Below are 23,068 nucleotides of genomic sequence, written 5' to 3' on the forward strand. Positions count from 1 at the left end.
CTGAATACTGTAGGGTCTTTACCTTACAGTAGAAAGCACCTTGTGGTCATTGTTGTTTTGAATTGCCACTATATAAATAAACCTGAATGAGCAGGTTCAAACAGGTGGTTTGATAAATTACTTTTATTGGTATTTTGATGTAAAAAAAAATAAATGAAAAAATACTGCCTGAAAAGAAGTCAGCCAGTAAACTCAAATGGTGGAAAAACTGTCAGCTGGCCAGTGAACTTACCTGACATGGTGCTGGGTGTGGACCATCAGGCTGTTGGTCTCACTGAACCCTGAATAAAGAGCATAATTTAAAGAACAACAATATCCTCCCTGGGCGGTGGCCATACACATGAGTCATTTATTTTATAGAACTTTAGAATATAAAAATTCAAAAAATAAAAAATATCACTTTTAAAATCCATTTTCATGTAAATAAAAATCAGACGTCCTTCTTCCAAGCATGGCACAAAGTAAATTCAGGACTGAGAGGTAAACATTCAAATAATGATGAGAGTTTTTAACATTTTGAAAGAAAAAAAAAAAAAAAAACTAGGCTGGGCTGTTTTTACATGACCCTGAAGAGAAACCGCAACTCAGCGCTTTCGAAAACATTCCTTCATGTGATGAAACTGTGATTTGACCAGCAAAGGCTGTGATGAAATCTAGCCCATCAACATGTGCCCACACATGATTTATTTGTTTAAAAATTAACACGCAAATACATTTTTATTTCTGCAGTTTTACTTAGGGAAGGACCACTTTTTTTTTTTCTTTTCTTTTTTTTAGCTCTTATTTTTAGAGATGTGGGAATGTTTTCCTTGCACATGGAGAGCCAACAGGAATAAATGGTTTGTTGACATTACTGAACTGGATGTCAGAATTCTTTTTGTTTTTTTATTTTTCTGGTAAAATTAGTCAGGATGTCTCTTTTTAATGCAATGTTGGCTACTTCTAATGAGTTCACTAACAATCTGTTTATTGTTTAGATTTTAAGAGTTCTAAAATGAAGCCCCTTGTAAAATCAGATCAATAATAGTGGTGCCCAAATTGCTGGCTGTGACCAAACAACTGTCCAGAATCACAGGATATGCGATAGATAGGTGATGTATGATAAAGAAAAGCAGCAAAGCCTTGTATTTGAGAAGCTGGAATTAGAAAATATTTGGTATTTCTGCTTGAAAAACAGTTCAGTTATCAAAATGGTTCAGATTAATGTCTTTGGATCAGTTAACTGATTAACAGATCATTTCAGTTGTTTTCAGTAAAGCCCTTTTCAGTCTCCAGACAACCTCAACAGAATCTGGTTGAACATTGTTTGAAGTTGTCCTTTTCTACTAATTTCACTTCAGATGTGTTCTTAGTACTGGAAATAGCTCGAACAGTGTGAAGAAATGTTGGCCTTTTTGCACAGAAAGGGTTTGTTTCACACAGTCTGTCTACAGGTAGAGGCAATGAGGAATCCAGTTGATACGGGCAGGTGTTTGTATCCTAATATACGAGCACTTGGATGCAACTTGGACCAAAGGCTCACCCACACATACATGCAGTGTTCTCACAGACAACACCGGCCACAGGTGTTACTTTCCAGTTGGCTTTTGTCTCTTTGAATTAAAACACAAACTTTTCTGTCTTTGTAGAGCATCTATGGACGATGACGTCCTGTTGCCCTACGCGCATGGCCATGGCCCCTCCCACTCTCATCGCTACGTCAGGGATTGTCAGCCCATCATTCATGGCAACACCACCTATGAGAGCTGGCCCTCCAGTAACCACAGTGGGCAGCCGATCGCTGAGTCCAAGGTGTTTGTGTCTGATGTCCAGGGGAGCTCCAGGATTGTTTATGGTTAGTGATGACATCATAAGTTAAAGGAACAAAAAACTAAATGTATCTGTCTCTGAGGCTTGATTTATTGATCCCTCTTTGTTTATTTATTTACTCTCCCACCTTCATCTAAAAAGTGTTGACAAGAATGCTGCCAGCATCCTCTATTATTAAATGTCACTGAAGATTCAGTTTCACCTCAGCTTGTTGCATCTTTGTTACCAGGTCACATGACTGTGGTCTACGACCCACTGAGGACGGTGTCAGTGTTGGAGCCAGGGGGGCCAGGCGGCTGCGAGATGAGACAGAGGGCATCAGTGCCAGAGACGGCTGAACCTGCTGCGTGTCTGTATGCGCAAAATGCGGGTTTTTTCAATACATCAACAGGGGAATGTCTGGGAAACGTGGTGAGCAATGGCAGGGTGGTGCGGGACAGCGGCGGAATACAAAATGCCCAGTTTGGAATTCGAAGAGACGGCAGCCTAGTGTTTGGGTAAGAAATCCAGCTTGAAACTGTAAAACAGAAGAAAACTATGAAAGTCACAATTAGATCATAGTCCCAAAGATAACGGGTGAGTTTATTCAAATAATCAAAGCTATCTGAATGACCGGACATGACTCAAGGTGAAATCAGACCATGTTTATATGTAATTTTTAAGACCCTTTATTCAGTATATTACACAAAGTTAGCAAGCAGGTCTGACATTCTTGGTTTGAGGCAAAAAAGTTCAGCCTTTTAAAAATTGTGACCGTACATCAGTATATTTTTATTTTCCAGGGAGCACATTTTCTGAGTCATCTCTGTCCAGTTCTGAGTGCTCTGTTATCTTTATGACTCATGTACTGTTTCTCTCGAGCATCTGTTCATAATATGGTTGGCTGTTGGACATTTTCCTGAAAAGATAAAAATCCCAAAACAAAAGAAAAAATAAAAAACATTAACAACCTATTACTACTGCTTAATTGAATTACATCATAGGCTCACCTGTTCAGCAGTTCTATTTTTCAGTGTAGCAGCTCTACTCCCACAAAAAGCCATGAAATGTAATGTGAAAAACAAAAGCCTGGAGCTCATTTTAAGGAATTACAAATTCCTTTAGCAAGTGGTTGTCTGCATTTCCATGGCAATTCAAAGACCCACAAGGATTAGCCAAATTGCTGTTTTGACATAGACTATATTAATAAAGTACTAAATATTTTTATATATTTATATATTTTTAATAGTTAAGCAATAAGTAGTTTGCTCAGAAGACAGTTGCAACGCTTCACTTTGCGTATCTGAAGATTCAGTTTATCTGAAAAGTGAAGCTGGTGCTCCCTGCATTCTTTAGAATCACCAGCAGGGGGAAATTCCTATGGCAGCAAAAAGAAGTCCTGTTGAATAGACATCAATGGAAAAAACAAAAACTTTCAGGTCCTTGCGATGCGATCTTGGTCTTGGTAAATACTTTCCTGATGGATTTATGGTCTCAGTTTCCAGTTTTAAGTCAAATAGAAAATTTTGTTCATTTTGCAAATTATGGTCCCCATTAGAGTGTAAAAGAAAGATAAAGCAGGATGTGCTTTATGGGTGTGTGTGCAGCATCCCTCAGTTTCTAAGTCAGATCACACCAACTCTGTGTCACTGAAGCTTGCTCTGAGATCCAGACATTTACTGTTAGCATTGCCACAAAAGTTAAATAAGTTATAACAAACATTTACCCAAAGGTACTTTATATGTCACTCACCAGTAGTCCTAGAATTAATGCTGTCAGGCTCCATCAAGCTACCAGATTACAATATTCAACATACAAACCAGCATTTATTTTTGTAATGGATGGTCCACCTTCATGAATTGTGTCACTGGTGTCTTCAGTCAGTCAGAAACCACACTGAATAAAAACAAACCTCTTTCCATTGCCTCTCTGTTCTTGTCTGTACCTGACATCATGCTGCTAAAATATCTTCTCACCTCTGCCTCTGATACTGGCCTCTTTTCGGGTTTTGTCCAAAGTAAACCACATTTGCCATTCAATGACTTCCTGTGTTTGCATAAGCTTATAAGTGTATAGCCTCTGCTCTCCTTTAATGTGAAAGCCAGTACATACAAGACGAGTTCATGCCTGAATCACTCACTGAAGGACAAATGTTTATCATGGTAACATGTTAAATCACAGTGGAAAGGCATCAAACTATTGTGATTAAAAAAAACAAAATCCATATGTTTAGATGAATGTTTTTACATTTACATTAAAGTTGAGCGAGTAGTTAAATAATACTCAAATGTGAAGTCAACACATTTTCCCTAACCTACAAAAACAAACACACATCTGCTCACAGTCTATCTTTAAACCATGATATAGTCTGTGTAACTTGTTTTCGTTTGATAACTGAGGTCAGAAATGCACATGATGCAACATGATGTGGTTTGTGTTGTAAGTTACACACCCAGAGAACAAGTGGACCTCAGTCAAAAAAATAAACTGCTCACTGTCCTGCTGGGGCCCTCTGTGCTGTCCATGAACTGTCAGTCAAGATCATAATAAACCTGCCTCTGATTTAAAACAGGAAGCACTGCTTCGCCTGCAAAATGGCAGCTTTGGGTCCTAGTTTGTTGCAACTCTTGGGGTGTTTACACCTCCAGATGGAGCAGGAGCTGAACTGAGCTCAGCAGCAGTTTGTCTTTGTTGACACAGTGTCCAAAAGTTCAGTAGCCGTGGTCTGCTGGGCTAAATCAAGTCCAGAGTCCTAGCAGATGTTTGTGGTTTGATATGACTAATAGGCTGTTAGATAACTGAAGTGTTGATATCTGTGTGTTTTTAAGAGATTTCTCAAACAGCTACAGCTAGTACAAGATGTTCACAGGGTAATCTGAGAACCACAGTGCTATGTTATTTTAACATTGTCCCTCAAAATACTGCTCAGGTTAACAGGAATATTGTCAGTATGAATATAGCAGCCTCGTGTAAACTAAAGGGGTGAATAATAGGACATTTTGATTTGTTGGTGGTCGTAACATAAATGTCAGATTTTTTTTCTTCTCTAGGATGCATAAAAAACTGTGCAAGTAAATGTCACTGAAATCAATCTGCTAGTTCTTGTGACATTTCAGCCTGGACCAAAGTGGAGGACTTACCTGCTAGTATAATTTAACCCCAAAAATGTCAAATATAGAAACATAAAATTATGATGTACTACAACAGTATTATTTCTAGGGAGTTGATTTTCTGTCTCCCTTCTGACCGTCCAGGTATCTGTCTCAGGAAGACATTTTGGATCAGTCCAACCCGTTTGTCCAGTTAGTCAGCGGGGTGGTGTGGTTACTGAGGAACGGCAAGGATTACATCAAGGAGAGCATGGAGGCTGAGTGTAGCAAAACACAGGAAACGGGTACGTACTGCACATCCACATCCAGCTGGATTGATTTATTTGACAACAAAACCAGATTTTTGGTTCCAAGATTTCAGGATTTGAGAAACATATTTACCAAGAGATATTCATAAATATTGTCGTGCTACACCAGTGTTGACAATACCAAACACACTTCCCACAAAAATTGTAGTTAGAGAACTAATTGAAGTACATAAAATGAGTAAAAGTGATTTTTTTGTTTTAATTGTTTTTTCGTGTTTTATATAGATATCACAATATTATCTGTACTGTGAATTCTTTGGGCCATCATAGTTGAGCAGTGAAAATCTGATCATTATCGCAGCTCTAAACCAGATTTTTAGGTCAAGTTAAACTGCTGCATAAAAGGATACAACATGTTAGTAAACAATCAGGAAAAAAAATTCTCAGAAAGATTTGCATGTAAATTAAAGTTTTTGAACTGATACTTTCTAGATTACCCTCCTGTTGTCCAGTATCATTTCACTCGACCTTAGCCCAGTCTGGGGCTTAGCACCTAGATCAGCTTCAGTTCAGCAGTAACTAAGTGTAGGCATATGCTAGATGCCACTCGCCAGTACTGACATGGCCCAGAAACCTGTTCAAGATGCCCAGGATATCTTTACTTTTATCAGCAGCTATTTCTTTTATACTGTCTGTGCTCACATTATCTGGCTTCACTAACGTTAACAACCGTGATCACGTTGATAGATCCAGGTTTTCTAAATCTAGCTGTGAGCTGACGTGGGTTCGGTGGCGTTGTACCAGATAACAAACATTATGGGTCTAGAGGCCAAAAAAAGAACAAACTGTATTAAAACAAAGGCAGCATCCAATCACAAGCCTTATTTTGCAATCCATGAATTTGTTCAGGGCTGAATTTATCACATGGAAAAATATATGCATCATTATAAAGAAGAGGGAATAAGAGTTGTGTTGCCCATTAACAGCCAATACACTCTCTGTGTAGCCACTAGGTCTAAATAGTGCCTGTGAGATATTAGTAAGGACTGAGTGTAATGACCCAAAACCACATGAATTCATTTGTGTGATGAAGTTTGTTTTAATTTAGTCATGTATAAATTATTCAGGAAACACTTCCACCAGATTTTAAGTTTGTAAACTGTCGTAGCACCTGACCCGAGGTCCCTAAAAGGCTCCCAGAAAAATTCAGAGGTCAGGACCTTATTGTCTTGATAGCTGCTGCCTTGTTCCGTAGCTGATTAATAGCAAACAGCTGATCACGAAATTTCAAACTGAAATGATTGCATCACAGACATTTTAAATGGAACCATTAATGAAACAAAAGGAGGTTTTTAAACCTTCTTTTGGGGCAAAGACACCAACCTTTTTAATAGGTTTGATCAGACTTTATTAGCTGTTTATTGGCATACCTATGTGTGTATTTATGTCCAGGTGACCAGTGAAATAAAATTCATTACTTTCACTGCAGTTATTCAGTTAGGTGTTTAGTCTTCTTAAACTGAAATAGCAGCCCTGAGGGATCATTGTGACTTGGGTTGTTGGATCTACAGACAAGGTGTGAGGTGAACACAAAAAAAAAAGACAAATATTGAGTTAAAATACACTAAACTGCTAATCTTGAATAATTGATTTATACTAGATGCAGATTTCTATAGATCCTGTTTTCTATGGTGAGATAAGTGAACAGCTTGATTTAGCAGGTTTTATTGAAGTGTTAATGATATACCATAATACAAACAAAAACAAAATTGTTTCTCATGTTTTCACAGGGCATTTCAACGCTTTTGTGAATGTAGTGTCAGCCCGGACGGCCGTGGGCCATGATGCAGAGGGAAGGTTAATGCTGTTTCATTTTGACGGACAGACAGGTGTAAGAGGGTAAGACAAGGAAAGGAGCCAAACAATTTTTACTGTCCTGTTCTGAAATTGAGTTGTTTTTTTTTTAATTATTTATAATACAGTGAGTGGGACACAATCTATTCTCCATCTGTTAGAAAAGAAAGAAAGCACAGATGTAAATGTAAGAAAATGTAAAAATGTATCCTGTTAGCTTAAAGTGATTAAGAGGTCTTTGAGTCAACACCGGGTGTGCCGAGTGGGAATTAAATATCCAAGAATTGATTTCACACACTGAAGAGAAAAACAAGCTCCATGTACTTTGGATTTTGTCCGATTTACTTCAGATCACTGACAGATTTGACATTTTGCATATTCTTCACTCGCTGGTTTTCTAAAGATGTTTAAAACTTTAAAAGCTGTGATTCTTTGAAAGTTGTTTGATACTAAGACCAAACTAAATCCATCACTGTTTATCTTATGTTGATCTTATGACACATGCATCTGCACAAGGACTTTGCCCAGATGAAATACAGCCCAACACTGGCAGTTTCCTGGTTGAGATCAGGAAAAATCAGAGAATAAACAAGATAAATTACCTAACCAACATCTAACAGACACATTTTGGTTGACACGAGGTTCAGTGAGCAGCCCAAAATCCTCTCAAACTTTTTATAACAGGTAACAAGTTAATGCAAACATTTTTCAAGGAACATCCTACTAATCAGTTCTTAAATTCTTATTACATTTTTTAAGACACAAAAACAGTGAGAACAATGGAGATAATATTGGTTACATGGTGTGCAGCACCAGGTTCTATGGGTGTAGGCAAATCCCTCTGAAGTGCTGGTTGCTGCCTTGCTGTTTTGGTCTCAGTCAACATGACGCACTTTACATTGTTGATGGTGAGGTTGGAGAGGTGAAAAGGGGCCAATCAGCTTCGAGCAGAAACAGCCAAGTTAGCGCTGAGCAGGAGTTTCCAGAGCCTACAAAGGATTAGATCTGCTTTTTCCTCCCCCAGAAAAACACAAAGAAAGAAGGCCCTCGGGGATCGCTCCCTGCACTCGTAGCACGCACAAAAACCCCCAGAGGTATTTTTGTGGAAAAAGGCTTAAGAAGACACATCACAAACAAACAGAAGCTGAAGCGTAAACACCCAAAAAACGCACATGAACACACAAATTAGCTTATTTAAACTGCTTGTTTGCTCTCTTGTAGGTTTGCTTTGTCAGCAGCTTTTCCAAAAGCAGAAGCAGTAAAAAATGTCTCCACAAACTCTTGTAGTTGCTGCAGAAATAACACATTTTAGCAAGATATAGAGAAAAAAATGGTAAAATATTTTCAAGATGTCACTATTAATTATAGATTAGTTTAATCCACAGTGCAGGACAGCTGTGAACCACGAGAGATAGTGGACTAAAGCAGGTAGAGTTTATTTGGAGGCTGAAAAATAAAAACAACCCAACAGTGGACATAGTAAACAGGGGTGCTGCTAAAGAGGGATCAGATAACACTATCAGACTTATGTGTTCTCAACCCTCTGAGAATTACTAATCAATTATATTGATCCAGTTTTCCTTTCACCTTCAATACTATGACCCTGCAGACCTCCACTGACTCCAGATATTGTGTTGTTGTGTTTATGATCTGGCTTTGAAAAGCACAGCATGCGGACATGTCTGAACATGTCTGCTGCCCTCAATATCCGGCCACCTCCTGCTCAATAAAACATGTCAACTTGAAGGAAGCTGTGACTTCAGCCTGTTCTTTGAAACTGTCAAATAGCTCTAGTGGAGGCTGCCATAGATTATCAGTCGATATACAGACATTTAAAGTTATTATTATTGTCACAACTGCTCAATAATCCTGAGTTCATTATGTGAAAAGTTGAATTGTGAGGCATTTTGATTGACAAGTACCACGTATCCACAGTACAGTAGCTGTTTTAGGAGATTTCAGGCTAATCTATACACCTGATTGGTAAAAGAATCAGTTATTTGGTAAAATCCTTCATTTCCAACAAGAAAAGATTTGACTGCAGTATTTTTGACTCATTGCCTTTTTGAAGATTTTGTGTTTCGTGTATATACTGTATAGTGATGTTGTCATCATAATGTTGACAAAGTATGCAGAGTACATGGAAAGCATCCCTATGTATTTACTGAAGTTTATTTTATTACTTTCTTTTCATCTTTTATGATTTATTTTGATCTTTGTTCTTCTGCTTTTGGTCTGGTCGAAAACAGATTTCCCTTCAGGGACTAAAGAGATTAATTTATCAGTCTAATCTTAATCCTGGTAATCTTAATTATGTGCGGAGGTTAGTGGTTGTCTTCATTTCATTTAGATTAACAAACCAAAATCTAGAGTAGAATAGAATCCCTTTATTGTCATTATACAGAATGTACAATGAGATTGGAGATCTAAACCCGAGATGTTTGTTATCCATTGTCTATCACAGTTCAACTTAAAGTTAAGTAATCTGCAGCATGCCACACCTTTGTTTTCTTCTCTATTCTCACTCATTGACGTATATCTGATGAATCCTTGAGAAAAGACCCGCCCTTTTTAAGTTTAGCAGGCAGTCGGTGACACATGAAAACCTGTGGCTGTGACTCAGTTGTGATTTAAATTATTATGTTCATTTCAAACTCCACATTTGTATTCTTGGACTACACTAGAGTAGCTTTGCATGATTCACAGTTGAAAATAATGGTTTTTGGTGCAGCCCTTCAGTTCATCTTCTGTCTAAGGTAAGCCTTCTTAGCTCCTCCCACTTTAAGGACACCCTCTATTTAGACCAGCCTTTTGCTTGGCTGCCTCTCACAAAAAGATTTAAATGCCAGGGGGGGCTTCTGTGCGCACATCCAGAGCTTCTTTGTGCCCAAGGTGACCATATTAAGGATATACCCCCCCCCCCCCCCCATCCCACCCCCCTTACTGACATCATACAGAGCCAAGACCAGAAATCAGTGTTTGCAACAGAGCAATTAGAGCAGTCTGGAGCTTTTGGCTCAAGTAATTTCTACTATCCAAAGTCTGAATACACTCCATGACCTTTGTCTAGAGCTCCCCGCTTTCCAGTCTGTCAGCAATCTAAATGTCTAAGGCTTTTGTGTCATCGGGGCATAAGAGGTGATTAGTAGGACATTCCTGCAAAATGTTTGCACTACCTCAAATCTGCCGCAACACTTATCTTCTCAAGTGAAATGTTTACCTATTTGTCAGTAGGATTCACCTTCTGAGAATTATGAACATCTGCACACAGTTATTTAAGATATTATTGTAAATGGATGTAGGTTTCCTTTTATTGTTTACTAGTGAAGTACCCAGTGTGTTTGTAACAGGAAACTTATGTTTAACAGTTAGTGATACATCATTGTAGAGTCACTGTGGCCGGGAAATTTGACAGTACATGGACCCCATAAAAAATATAGGCTTGATAATAGTAAGGAGCTAAACATTACTGAAGGAACTGACTTGGGTCCCTCCATTTATGTTCATTATAACTTATTTTTATAGGTTTCAGCCATCTTTGGCTGGCTCTGATCTGTTACTAATGGTGTGTGCAGTCCCTGTGACATCAACAAAATCCTAAACTAATCGATATTTAGAGTGGGGAATTCGTGGGTCAGAAATGTCTTTTAAAAACACCTTCCCCGTGCACTTTCATTTGTTCTTCTCCACCATAAACATTTACACACACACACACACACACACACACACACACACACACACACACACACACACACACACACACACACACACACACACACATATATACATCTATACACACACACACACACACACACACACACACATATACATCTATACACACACACACACACACACACACACACACACACACATATATATATATATATATATATATATATATATATATATATATATATATATATATATATATATATATATATATATATATATATATCACTATTTGCATAGATTTCAGGATCATACGCGTGGCTGATCTCCATAAAGTATTTAGACAAAAAATGACTGTTCTCTCGTATAATATAGATTTATATGGGGATAAGTGTGCAACATAAACCATACCATATACCAAAAGGATTTATAGCCTAAGCCAATTTGCAACATTCATCTCTGTTTGGGCCTTTAAAATACATAAGACTGAACGCATACACAAGAGTTTGTAAGGGATACATGGTAGATGTATACATAACAAACACAGAGCCAAAGAAAAAATGTAGACAAACAGGACAGTAACAGATGCACCAGACTGTGTGGCAGTCAGTGCTTCTGACACACTGCCTGTACGGCTGAAGTCCTAAACATTTTTCTGGACACGGTCTGTCTCCACAGTTTGAATCTCCCAGAGGTGGTTGAAATCCTGAAGAAGCATGGAGTGATCAATGCCATTAATCTGGATGGCGGTGGGTCTTCCACCTATGTGAATAATGGCTTTTTGGCCAGCTACCCATCTGATCATTGGTGAGCAATATTTATTCCTCCATGCTTGAAACTTTATACTTAGATTTTTATTCTCCACCATGAAATCTTAAAATGTCTATATAATTGTAAGTAATAAATAAATGATTAATATTATAGATGTTTTTCTTTGGTCCCTCCATTCTCTCAAACCCTCTCCTCCCATCCCAGTGAATCAAATGGCAAGTGGCGCTGTGCGCGAAAGGTCTCCACCATCCTGTGTATCCATAAAAGACGATGCCAGGCAGCAGACTGCAGCGGGCACGGAGACTGTGTGGATGGAGCCTGTCGGTGTCATGATGGGTGGAAGGGGGCTGCCTGTGACTCTTTGGTGTGTCAGCCATCAGCCTGTGGACACCACGGCGTCTGCACTGCCAGTAAGTGTGACGGTGCCGGTAAAGATGAAGCAAAATTGCAGAATTACTTATAGCAAACTAATTCTGTATCTAAACCGTGCAAAAATGTGGTCAGCTATGTACTGAATTTGACATTATTTGACTCTAAGTTACTCTAAAATTTGAGTTTGGGGGTTTTTGGTGGCATTTTGCGATGGATTTTTAATTTCTCCTAGATATTTTTGATTAGATGGACCTGATATGTATATAAATTAAGCTTCGTCTTTGAGCAGGAAGTTGTATTTTGTTGCATGGTTGTTACATAGTTTTATGAAAGAAAAAATGTCCTCAGATGTGGACAATGGGATTATTTTATAGCGCAACACAACAAAAACAAAATGACATAACAAAGTATAAAACACTATTTAGCAGAATAAAGTCTAAGGTTTAGCAAAGCCAAAATGTAATGTCTCCATGTGTGGACGCAGGGTCTCAGGAGGATAAAGTGATCATCTTTTTTCCTAAAAGACAACATGCCAAGTCTGAACTGACATGAATGCAAACTGCAACTTGACTTAGTTGGTGGGAGCATAGAGCAAAGCAGTATATGTCTTCAGTGTTTCACATCTTTGTTGCATCTGTGTTGCAGATGGCTGTGTCTGTGATGCTGGATGGAGAGGAAAGAGCTGCAGCCAAGGTAATGAAAAGCCTCATCTAGACACACATTCACAAGAATGCAAACACATGTTTTTGTTCTTCTGCACACATGAGCGACCTAATTAACATTCCCCAACACCAGCCTTTAAAAGAGAATTATAGTTTGATTAAATCTGGAATATTTCCCATTCATGTGGCTCTGCTGCTCATGTTATAGCACCTGTACATGGATTTTTTATTTTATTTTATTATATTAAGTCTGTATATATGTTCAATGCTCACACATATTTGTTTGCTATCGTGTGACACAAAAATAAACCACACTCTCACTCTACATGAATTGGGTTTTGTTTCTTTGCAGAGTGCCTCGCTGGTTTCTATGGTGACGGCTGCAATCAGACCTGCTCCTGTGTTAATGGCGGTTCCTGCGACCCCGTCCACGGACGCTGCACCTGCCCTCCAGGTTTCCATGGCAACTCCTGTGAGCAAGGTAGATCTGTGCAGGCTAAATGTCGCTGCACCCAGACCTGATGGAAGTCGCTCAGGGTCTTTGCAAGTTCAGTAGAAATAAAAGACTTTTCTTCATTAATATGTTGCACTACTGTATGTACGTTATATCATGTATGTTGTACTACAACGTGCAGACCAGCGTGGATATTGTATACACGAGTATTAGTGTCATGACGGCGAGGTTTGAACTGAATATTACAAAAGCTAAAGCTGTTTAACTGGTTTGCATCACTCTTTTCTAATGCTGTAGAAAGGAATCCTTAGTTACATCTTTCTTTGTACAGATACATTATTTATTGTTTGCTAAAATCCACACCGTTTGACACAAGTTAGTATTATGTATCATGTGTGGATCACACTGTGGTCATATAAGGATGATCAGCAACAGTACTAATATATAAACGATGCTCAGTTGGTACTAAGGGGCCCAAAATGTGCCAAGAAAATATCGCTCATACCATCACACCACCAGCAGCCTGAACCATTGATATAATGTAAGATGTATTCATGTTTTCATCTTATTTACTCCAAATTCAGACCCTTCCATCTGAATGAAAATCATTAGACCAGGCAGCATTTTTCCAATCTTCTGTTCAATTTTGGTGAGAAGGTGCGAATTGTAGCTTCAGGTTCCTGTTCTCAGCTGACAGGCATGGCACCCAGTGTGCTCTGCTGCTGTAGTCCACCTGCATCAAAATTCAACATGTTATGCATTCAGAGATGCTCTTCTCCATAACTTGGTTGGTGCCAGACAGTAGCTCAAATAACCTCTTGTTACAACCACCGTGCCACATTCAAAGTCACTTAAATCATCTTTTTTCCCCATTCTGATGCTCAGTTTGAACTTCAGCAGGTCGTCTCATCTGTGTCTGCATGCCTAAATGCACTGAGTTGCTGCCATGTGATTGGCTGATTAGATATCTTTGTTAATGAGCAGCTGTTCCTAATAAAGTTTTTGGTGAGTGTATTCACTCAATCACAGCCCTTCTTGTTTTCATTCATACATTTATTTTAGATGTTAAAAATGAAATTAAAACTGCATTCCATGTTATATTTAAATGATTAAACAACAAGAAGAATACAACTAGGACATTTCATCAGCCACAACATTAATTTACCTTTTTGTTTGCTATTTTGTTTATTCTTTATTTAAATATTAAAATAATGTAATTTCACTTTATTTTTCTCTCTCTTTGTCAGTATGTCCTCTGGGTTTCTATGGTCTGTCCTGTGCACAAGAGTGTCAGTGTGAGGACCTGTGTCCATGTGACCCCCAGACAGGAAGCTGCAACAGCACACTGCCAGGAGACGCCAACTACACCTTACACAGAGGTACAGACCATGACTTTTAAAGTTAACTGAAAGTGACCTCAATTGAAAACAACTTAAAATGAAATAAAAATACATACAAAACTGTAATAACTCTAGTACAGAGCCATTTTTAACATATACAGTCACACACATTGTTCGTATACTCAGGGTCATGTGGTGGTTGATAATGCTGTTAAAGAGATGAATGAAATACTGTCCTTACTCTCTCATCCAGCTGGTGATCAGCTGCAGGGTTTTCATATGAATGAAATGTTTTAAATGACTATCTACACACAGCATCTCTGCTTCCTTCTTCTCGTCCCTACCTGTGCATTATGTCAAGATACTGCATACGAGATATTAATTATGTTCTAAGTTGAGGAAGTGGGGGCATTTCTGGGTGTTTTTGTAGAGAAAGATCCAAAGTGAAACAAGATGCAAATAATTCAGTTTCATCTCCTTTGCCCTCTTTCTTGTGAGCAAACAACAAAATTCACAGCCAGCATAAGAGGAGAAAGGAAGCTGGACTAAAGTATTATTTAGTAAATGTCTTCTGACAAAATCACCATAAGTAGCACCATTTAAAGTGCGTGTGTTCCACAGAGAGTTGGAGACCAAACAAAGTTATCTTTTCTGACAGACTTTGCTGTGTCACTGTGTCAAATGTGCTCATCTGTACCGAATTTTATTGCAACAGAAGTCCCCGTGTGGTTCTTCTCATTTACATTTTCCTGTTTTTGTGTGTTAGACAACTGAGCAAATATTAAATACTGACTTGCCTGCTGCCCATAAACTGCACATTAACCAGTAGTCAATCTCAAGCAGCTGCTACTTGTAAAATCCTTATTTTTCAACGCTCCTGTGTATTTTCCTAACTTTAAAATGAACAATCAGCCCGAAGGTTACAGGTGATTAAATGTTGTCTTGCTAATTTTAATGGCCCACTCTCATAGTGAGAATTTTTAAAAAGTTTTGGTTACCTTGTACACAATAAAACTCTACTTTTTTTATTATTACTCATCAGTGTTGCTGACACTAATCTGCACTTTCCAGGGTACACACTCTGGAGACTGGGAATGGGGGGGATCATTCATTTACAGAACTCTCTGGAATAAGATAGACCGACACTGATTAAATAATGGCTCTGAGCTTAGGAAGTTTAGCAACACACCTATCTCTAGTGCTTTTATTGTGTAGTCATTCATCCTCTATCCTGTCATCTTTTTTTCTAAAAGTAGGTGAAGATACTCTCCCACTAAACACATCTACACCAAACTGTAACAGCGAGAAAAACACTGAATGTATGAGATGAGATGCTGTATTAGTGTGAGACCGTATGTATATCAGCTTCAGGATGTGTGCGCCTGAGGAGAAAAGGCAGAAATGATGTTTATCATTGTGTTTATGTGTGCATGTTCTCACATGAGTAAATGTTTCAGTATTTGCATAGAGCAGATGTGGAACAGCTCTCTTTGTCTTTCTGTCCCAACAGAGGAGCACTATGTCAGCTCCTCTGGGAGGACTGGAAATGTTACTCAGCTGCACATCAGCTCCCAAAACTCTACTCTGTAACCAACTCATACAGTTATGTCTGTTCTGCAGTCTGTTTCCAGTATATTAGGTACACGTAGCTAAAACTAGTGCAACTTATATCCTCATAAGGTTGCGATTGTTGTTCATCTCTAATATAAACAACAAAAAACTAAATAAGTGTCAGAGATATTGCTGTATCAGGTCCAATCACAAACCGTGGTTAATTCACATCTAGCAAGTGGCCTTCCTGTACTCTGCCACCTGCGTGCTCTGTGTATCCCTCACCAGATTTCAGCCTTGTGAGAACACCTATAAAGCAGAGTTCTACATGGGAGAAGCTGCAGCCTCAAACACTGTATCAGTGATAGTGGTCTAAATATCTGTGACTACGCTGCAAATAGCAACTGCTAATAATTACTCTAGCATTGCTTTAATGGTGACATTCTGTTGGTCAAGTTTCACACAGAGCTGATGTAAAAGTAGGCCAGGCTGCTCAACTTTGAAATACAAGGTTTTGCTCTGGATGGGATTTCAATTACAGGAGGAGCAGCCAACATAATTGTGGCTGAAGTCTAAGTTAGAAAAGTACCTTTTCACTCAAGATGGGATAGGATTAAAAACACTGACCAGCCATGGTCAATGTCCTCTGTAATTTACTCATCTCTTCTTCCTTTTCTTCATCTTGCCATAGCTGGACACTGTCTGGCCAGAAAGATGTTTACATCTTGGAGACAAGACGAAGACGCTCACAGAGAGCAGCCTTCTTTGACAGAGTAAGTATCAAGCAACATGAATCCACCTTCGTCTGTCACCTTTCACCCTGCTGTCCATCTTTGAGGTCTGTTCAATAAATAAAAAAAAAGACACCAGTTACATTTTGCTGTTATTTTTGCAGTGATTTCTAAGTTTGTAACAATAAATTATGTGTCTGTACAAGTGACAACTGAGACTTCAGGCAAAGAAAATATTGCTGTTTTGGGATTAAAGTACAAATCTTTAAACATAGAGATGCATCCTTATAAAAAATAAAGCTGGCACAAATAGATCTTTTGTAAAATTCATGAAGCTGAAATGGTTAAATTATTTTATTGATTTGTTAATTTAATGGGCAGTAATTTTGTAATATGTGAATTAAAATATCTTTTGGTTTTGGACTGTTGGCTAGATAAAACAAGTAATAAAGATATAACCAGGGGCTGCAGAAAATTATAAATATATTTCACTATACTCTTATATTTTTTTTATCCATCCGTCTTCTTTTGTTTATCCTTTTTATTAATAGAAAAGCTAACAAGTTAGTAAAGGAATTAATTACATTAAAAACCCAATTTAACCCTCAAACAGCTATTTTAGAGACTCATATGGCCGACTAGGGTCACTAATGACCCTATTAATCATTTGTAATGGCACTGTTACTATTTATCATGCCTGTACTCCTTTTAATTATGACAGAAATTCTAAAATTTTGTAATTTAAATACATTTTTCAAGCATTTTTATGCAAAGAACTTAACCCCTTATCTCCATCAGTTAAACTGTTTTCATCTTGCTGCTGTAGGTCTGTTAGCCACAGTTCACTATAAAACATGTAGCGATTCAAAGTGGAAAATAACAATAAAATCAAAGACTGTATTGTTTTTTAACAAACAGATACTTCCCACAACTTTCCATTATCTCTGCCACACCAGTGTGCCAGTTTCATTAAAAAGCTATGAAAAGTTGTAGGAAATTGCATAGATAAATAGATACTTTATTGATCCCGCAAGGGAAATTATTGTTAGAGCAGCAAGAAAAAATGCAGTCTAAAGTAACTAAACATCAAGGTGAGAGTGCCAACGATGAGTGCAGAGCTTACATATAATACACACACAGCTGGGGATATAAATGACCCTAGCTGGTTACATAAAGGTTAAATGCAGTTATAAAGTAAGGCACATTTGCTTGTTCTCATTACTGTGAAAGCTTTGCACTGATACGTCTGACATCTACATTCATCATGATGTCATCAAATTGATCTAACCTTCTCTCCTCAGGCGAACATGGCTGATCATCACCATCACCCTGGTCAGTCTCCTCTCAGCCAGCCTGCTGGTCCACCTCGTACAGGCGTGTCGTGTCGTCACAGAGGCATCTTACTTTCCTGAGCGCCAGGATTACTCCTACGTCCCACTGACCAGTATCAAAGGAGCCAATTCACAAGCCACAGATGACACTGGTAGATCTGGGGAAAGGGGTTTTCAACTGGAGGACTCAGACTCTCAGGATGAAGTCTGATCTCCTTCACACTCAGGCTGGTCGTAGCTGTCAGGAGAACCAAGGGCAGTGAGTGAGGACAGTTTTATTGCACAAAGAGACAAAACTGGACTCGGTGATCCTCTGAATATTTACTCTTCTTATCAATGACAGGTTTCTATCAAGAGTTCAGCTAAAATTAAACTGAAACTAAAGGACAAAGTACAACAGCTTTGTTGTATTCTTGAACATGCATCCATACATAAGATTTTTGCTTACAGGCGTGGTACTTGATCAGCAATCTGAATGTCTCCATCCCAGCACCAGGTACAACACACTTCTCAAGTTTTGGTTCTGTGATGAACTATTATCAGGCTGTATCACAAACTCATGCTAATGAGTTATCCAGTTAAATGTCAGTGAATTTTTTTTACCCTTAGTAAAAATGTGATTGATTTTTTTTTTTTTTCATACTTGACTTAGAAACAGAAATCATCAAAGTTGAGAATCAAATTTAACTGGAACACGCCAGCAGTTTTTAAGCTTAGTGAAGCTATAGAGCCAAAGCACACCCCAGACTGTGTTGAGCTTGCTTTGTGATACTGACTCGTGTAATCAGTTGAACTTTGGATTTCCAAGCAAACTGTGTTTCTGTCAGAATGTTTTTTTAAAACAAGACGAGTGTCCACACTGTGCACTGACCTCTATGTCTGAATGTCAAGTAACTATGAGGATAAAGCTCTTTGAACTTGGGTGTAGAAAGGTGCCAATTTTATATCAAATCTTATTTTTTTAAAAATCAGTTATTATGTAATTTATAAGCATATCCAGACACCCAGTGTGTATTTATGATCTCATTTATACCTGTTTTAAACAGAAATAAAGTAAACATCAGGATTCATTTTTGACTATTAAAAGTAGAACTCATTTCCAATTTGTTTCTGTATTCAGTTCTATCCCAGCACAGCAATAAGAATAACTATTGATTCCAGAAGGGAAATTCATATGTCTGACATAGTTCATCTGCTATTTGTATGATAATTAAAACCCCTGCTGGCTGTGGGTATGAAAGGAGAGAGGAGCCTTATTTTTTATTTATTTTTTTTGGTTCCATAAAGATGTCATAAAGTGGGTGATCAGAGTTGTTCAGCTTCTGGGGTGCTGGTTTCTGTGGCCTTTATACTCACCATTCTCGCCCTTGTGAACAGTGCTGTCCAGTGAAAGTGGTGTCGCGTCTGCTGGCGCAAGTTGAGCTTTGGTGTAGTTTTTGGCTGGTCTTGCTACTCAATTTTTGTAACTTCACGTGGGACCTGCGGCCAACACTGCGGGATTTAAATCACGAAAGTACCATCTATTGGTTTTTAGTGCCAGTTTACTGATATGTGAGTACAGAAGCTCAGATTCACAGATTATACAGAACGAGATGCTGCAACAGTTTTAAAAGATGAGACTTTGTGGAAAAAGCTTTTTTTTTTTTCTTTTATAAAGTCACGATGATATGTTTTTGATATGTTGAACACTGCTTCGAGTACTCACTCCCTCTGTGCCGGTATAAATGGTATGGAGCTGTGGTTACATCACTGTTTGCGCGCAACACAACCAATGCGGCGAGTATAATGGGCCCATAATTCCACTCAGTCACAGCACAGACTCAGTGATTGTCTTTGTTGGTCAGAAATTTCTGGGACGAAAAAGTGCAAAGATTCAGTTCTCCCTAATCCTCTTTGTCCATATGAGCCATAAGACTGCAGCTTGTGACCTCCACCCATCTCAGTCTAATCTAATCTGAGATTCAGAAAACACTTTTCCACATTTCATTGCCACTAAGAGGCAGAGTATTTAGAGTCCGCTTGGTTCCAAGCATTTCCTCATCAAACCCTGACAGTGTTTGTGATAAATCTATGCCATAGGTACGTTGTAACTGCAAAACCATTTGAAATCTTATGCCATAAGCTGATGTGCATCTCGCCAGAAATCTAACAGCATGTCACTGTCAACACAGCCCACACAGGTATAATTGCTCTCAATGGTGTTGGCCACTTGTGGAGGTTATGTTGTAGGTGCTACTGCAGAAGCATAATTCAGGCAAAAGTGCGAAGCCCTCTGCTGATGTTTGCATCCACAGATAGTTTGTTACAATGCACTGACTATGACTTTAAGCCGACTGCACTGAAGCGTAATGGGAATTACTGCTCATACGTAGTGTCCACATCTGGATCTGTGACAGAATATAATTGCTGTTTGAGTGCACAAACGTGTCCTAATTTGGGTGCTGGAAGCACCAAAGGAAATGTGATGATGTTGGTATCCTGGACTTGTTACTTGAATGAAACGGGCTTTCAAAGTCATATTTTTATGTTTGAAGTCTAGCGTCATCCATGTAAGCTGGACTTTGGTGCCCAATAGATATCCGGTCAGCATATTTGCATTTAGCATGGTAGCATACTGATATTAAATGCTAACTGAAACACCAGCTTAGTTACTGGTTATTATGGTTGTCAGAGGAAAATAAATGAAAAAGGAGAGTTCAGGTCTAAGATTATTTGGCTGCGAACACAGTGAGGTGTGTTTCCAAGCTTCAGTTACAACTCAATTTGTCAGCATCTAAACCTTAAACCTTACTGGGTTTTCAACCCATTTGTTGTACAACATGGTAAAATAATGTTTATTAGTGCTGTAAAGTTGGGTATTTTATGGGAGTCTTCTGGAGCCCATCCTAAAGTCACCGATTGAAGAACTGCAGTTTTCGGTACTTTGTGTGGGTTTCATTTTTCAGCACTGGAGGTCGCAGCTTGGCTCATACCAATGATGGTGTCTAACATTAGCCAAAAAGTCCGATTATATTGTTGGCATGCTAATGTCATTGTGCCAGAATGCTGTATTGAATAAAGATTGTGTTAACATAGAATTAGTAAAAGTAAGGAGATCACCAAAGTCAGTGGGATTGTCTTCTGAGAGGAATCCACCCAACATTTGTCAAGATGATGGACAAAGAGAAAAATACTCTTAGCTGCTTCTTCTGCTGCTGCTGCTAAGTGGTGATCTGGCTTTATGTAACTTGTTTCCTGTTGGTGCTGTATTGATGGTCAGCACAAAGGGAAGGCACTGGGTCATTTAATGTTTAAGCAAACAGGTTGATTTTATGTTTTTTTTTGTTTTGTTTTGTTTTTTTTCCTGTCAAAACTCAGTGTGATTTATTTAAACCCCACTTCACAGACTGGCCTTATTCTTTTTGTGGTGTTTTGGGAGGGTTGTTCAGGATCAGCACTGTGTTTTCATGAGGAGACTCTAGTGTTGCTGCACAGTGACATAGATTTTTTTTATTATTTGCAGAGATAAGGCCAAACCTTCACCTGCAGGTAACTGGGGCTTGCAGTTAACTCTTAGTTTCACTTTCACAGTTTTTACAGATTTTTTTTTTTTTTTTAAACTTGTTCTGAGTTTCCCATCTTGTGTCTGTCACTTGAATGTTTTATAAGTGAGGATTTTTTGTTTGGATTTATTTAAGAAAGACAGGAGTTAAGGACATTTGTGTTTTTGTTCTGTATGGCAGTCTAAATGATGGACTTGAGATTTTCTGTTTATAAAACATTTTTCACTCAGTGTGGCTCTGTATGGCTTTTTATTTTTTTATTTTTTATTTTTTTTGCTTCTAACATGGGACAATAACATGGGACTTTAATCATTTCCAAGCTTTGCATTATTATCTATTTAGGAATGATTCATTTTATTGCCAAATGAATCATTCCCCAAAGCAGTTGCATGTATGTATGTAAGTGCACATCTCATTATGTTCAAAACTCGTCTTTTTTTTTTCCAATATTGATTGAAAATATTTTACTTGCAGCACCATAAAGAATCCAACAAATTATATCTTTGTTGCACAACAAAAAACTTTAACATTGCCAAATTTAAACAATCTGTCAAAAGAAGAAAATTCTGCTCTTGCACACCTTCAGCACTTTAACTGGTTTTATTCAACCACTAAGTTTGTTCAAGCAACCTTCATCAGGGAGCAGGATCATCAAAATATCAATCAGCAAGCACACCGGGGAGAGGAGAGGGGAAAGAAAATATATTAATGAAGCCAATTCAGGCAAATTCCCCTCAGCTTACATAATCATACTTAAACTGATTACAGAGGGAGTAGAAGGACAGAGTGGGACTAACAGTAAAGTGTAAATATTTGAGTCATGTTGTTGCAGTGGCGCTGCAGGAATCTGAGTGTCGTTCCATCGGCTGAAGAATTAGGTCAAGCACTGATATGACATCTGGACAATAAAACATGCCACAAATACCCCACCATATACAAATACTGCATCCATTGCTCTTGTTTGATCTAAACAGTACAAACTGCAGTATTATGCCATTAGACACTCACTGTTACATAATATATACTGAATAGAAGATGATAGTTGGATTAAGGATGCTTTCTTCTTTAGTGTTTCAGGACATTTTACCAGATAAAATCCAACTGCAAGCTGAAGAACACCCTTTACACCTCAGTTTGGCATTAGTTTTCTCTAGGATGAGATATGTCAAAATAACATTGTTCAGTCACAGGTATCAATATAAATAAAATCAACACTGTATATCAAAAAAAGCATACTGTTTTTCTGAGACTAACTCCACAGTGCCACTCTTGTGTCAGGATACCAGCATCTTCAGTTTATTTCCAAGGGTTTGTACGGGTGCTGGAAACCCTTGGAAATGCTTGGATTTTAATATTGTCCTTTCAAGGTTTGAAAAGTGTTTGAATTTTGAATATAATACTTGAAACTCCTTGAAATTGTAACCGCTTTTTAAAAAACGAAAAAATAACTCTCTGATTGAATAGTTCGCTTATGAGATGGCGAAAGAAAATGAGTCGGAAAGTCTAAAATGAAAATCTTTCTGCCTGGGCCTGGTCTGAACGTCTGCATGTGACCTGTCAGTCTGTTTGTGACCCCGTCCCTCCCCCAAAGACAGAGAATCACCGTTTTAATGAGTGTTCACTGGAAAACTGCAAATTTCAGTTA

At 38.3% G+C, this 23,068-nt stretch overlaps 1 protein-coding gene across 4 annotated transcripts in view; it reads left to right on the forward strand.

Annotated features, from left to right (window-relative positions):
- The window catches only part of nagpa (N-acetylglucosamine-1-phosphodiester alpha-N-acetylglucosaminidase), a 24,093-nt gene extending 2,484 nt beyond the window's left edge, over positions 1 to 21,609 (forward strand). For all 4 annotated transcript variants that reach the window (XM_030749577.1, XM_030749574.1, XM_030749576.1 and 1 more), the window contains exons 3-13: positions 1,629 to 1,834; positions 2,039 to 2,306; positions 5,043 to 5,182; positions 6,937 to 7,045; positions 11,348 to 11,476; positions 11,645 to 11,850; positions 12,458 to 12,505; positions 12,827 to 12,955; positions 14,176 to 14,307; positions 16,511 to 16,592; positions 17,852 to 21,609. In XM_030749577.1, coding sequence (XP_030605437.1) covers positions 1,629 to 1,834; positions 2,039 to 2,306; positions 5,043 to 5,182; positions 6,937 to 7,045; positions 11,348 to 11,476; positions 11,645 to 11,850; positions 12,458 to 12,505; positions 12,827 to 12,955; positions 14,176 to 14,307; positions 16,511 to 16,592; positions 17,852 to 18,092 — 1,690 coding nt within the window. In that variant the 3' untranslated portion in view covers positions 18,093 to 21,609. The remainder of the gene's footprint in view (positions 1 to 1,628; positions 1,835 to 2,038; positions 2,307 to 5,042; positions 5,183 to 6,936; positions 7,046 to 11,347; positions 11,477 to 11,644; positions 11,851 to 12,457; positions 12,506 to 12,826; positions 12,956 to 14,175; positions 14,308 to 16,510; positions 16,593 to 17,851) is intronic.
- Positions 21,610 to 23,068: the final 1,459 nt, after the last annotated feature.

Source organism: Archocentrus centrarchus, chromosome 16 (assembly GCF_007364275.1).
Source record: "Archocentrus centrarchus isolate MPI-CPG fArcCen1 chromosome 16, fArcCen1, whole genome shotgun sequence".
NCBI lineage: Eukaryota > Metazoa > Chordata > Actinopteri > Cichliformes > Cichlidae > Archocentrus > Archocentrus centrarchus.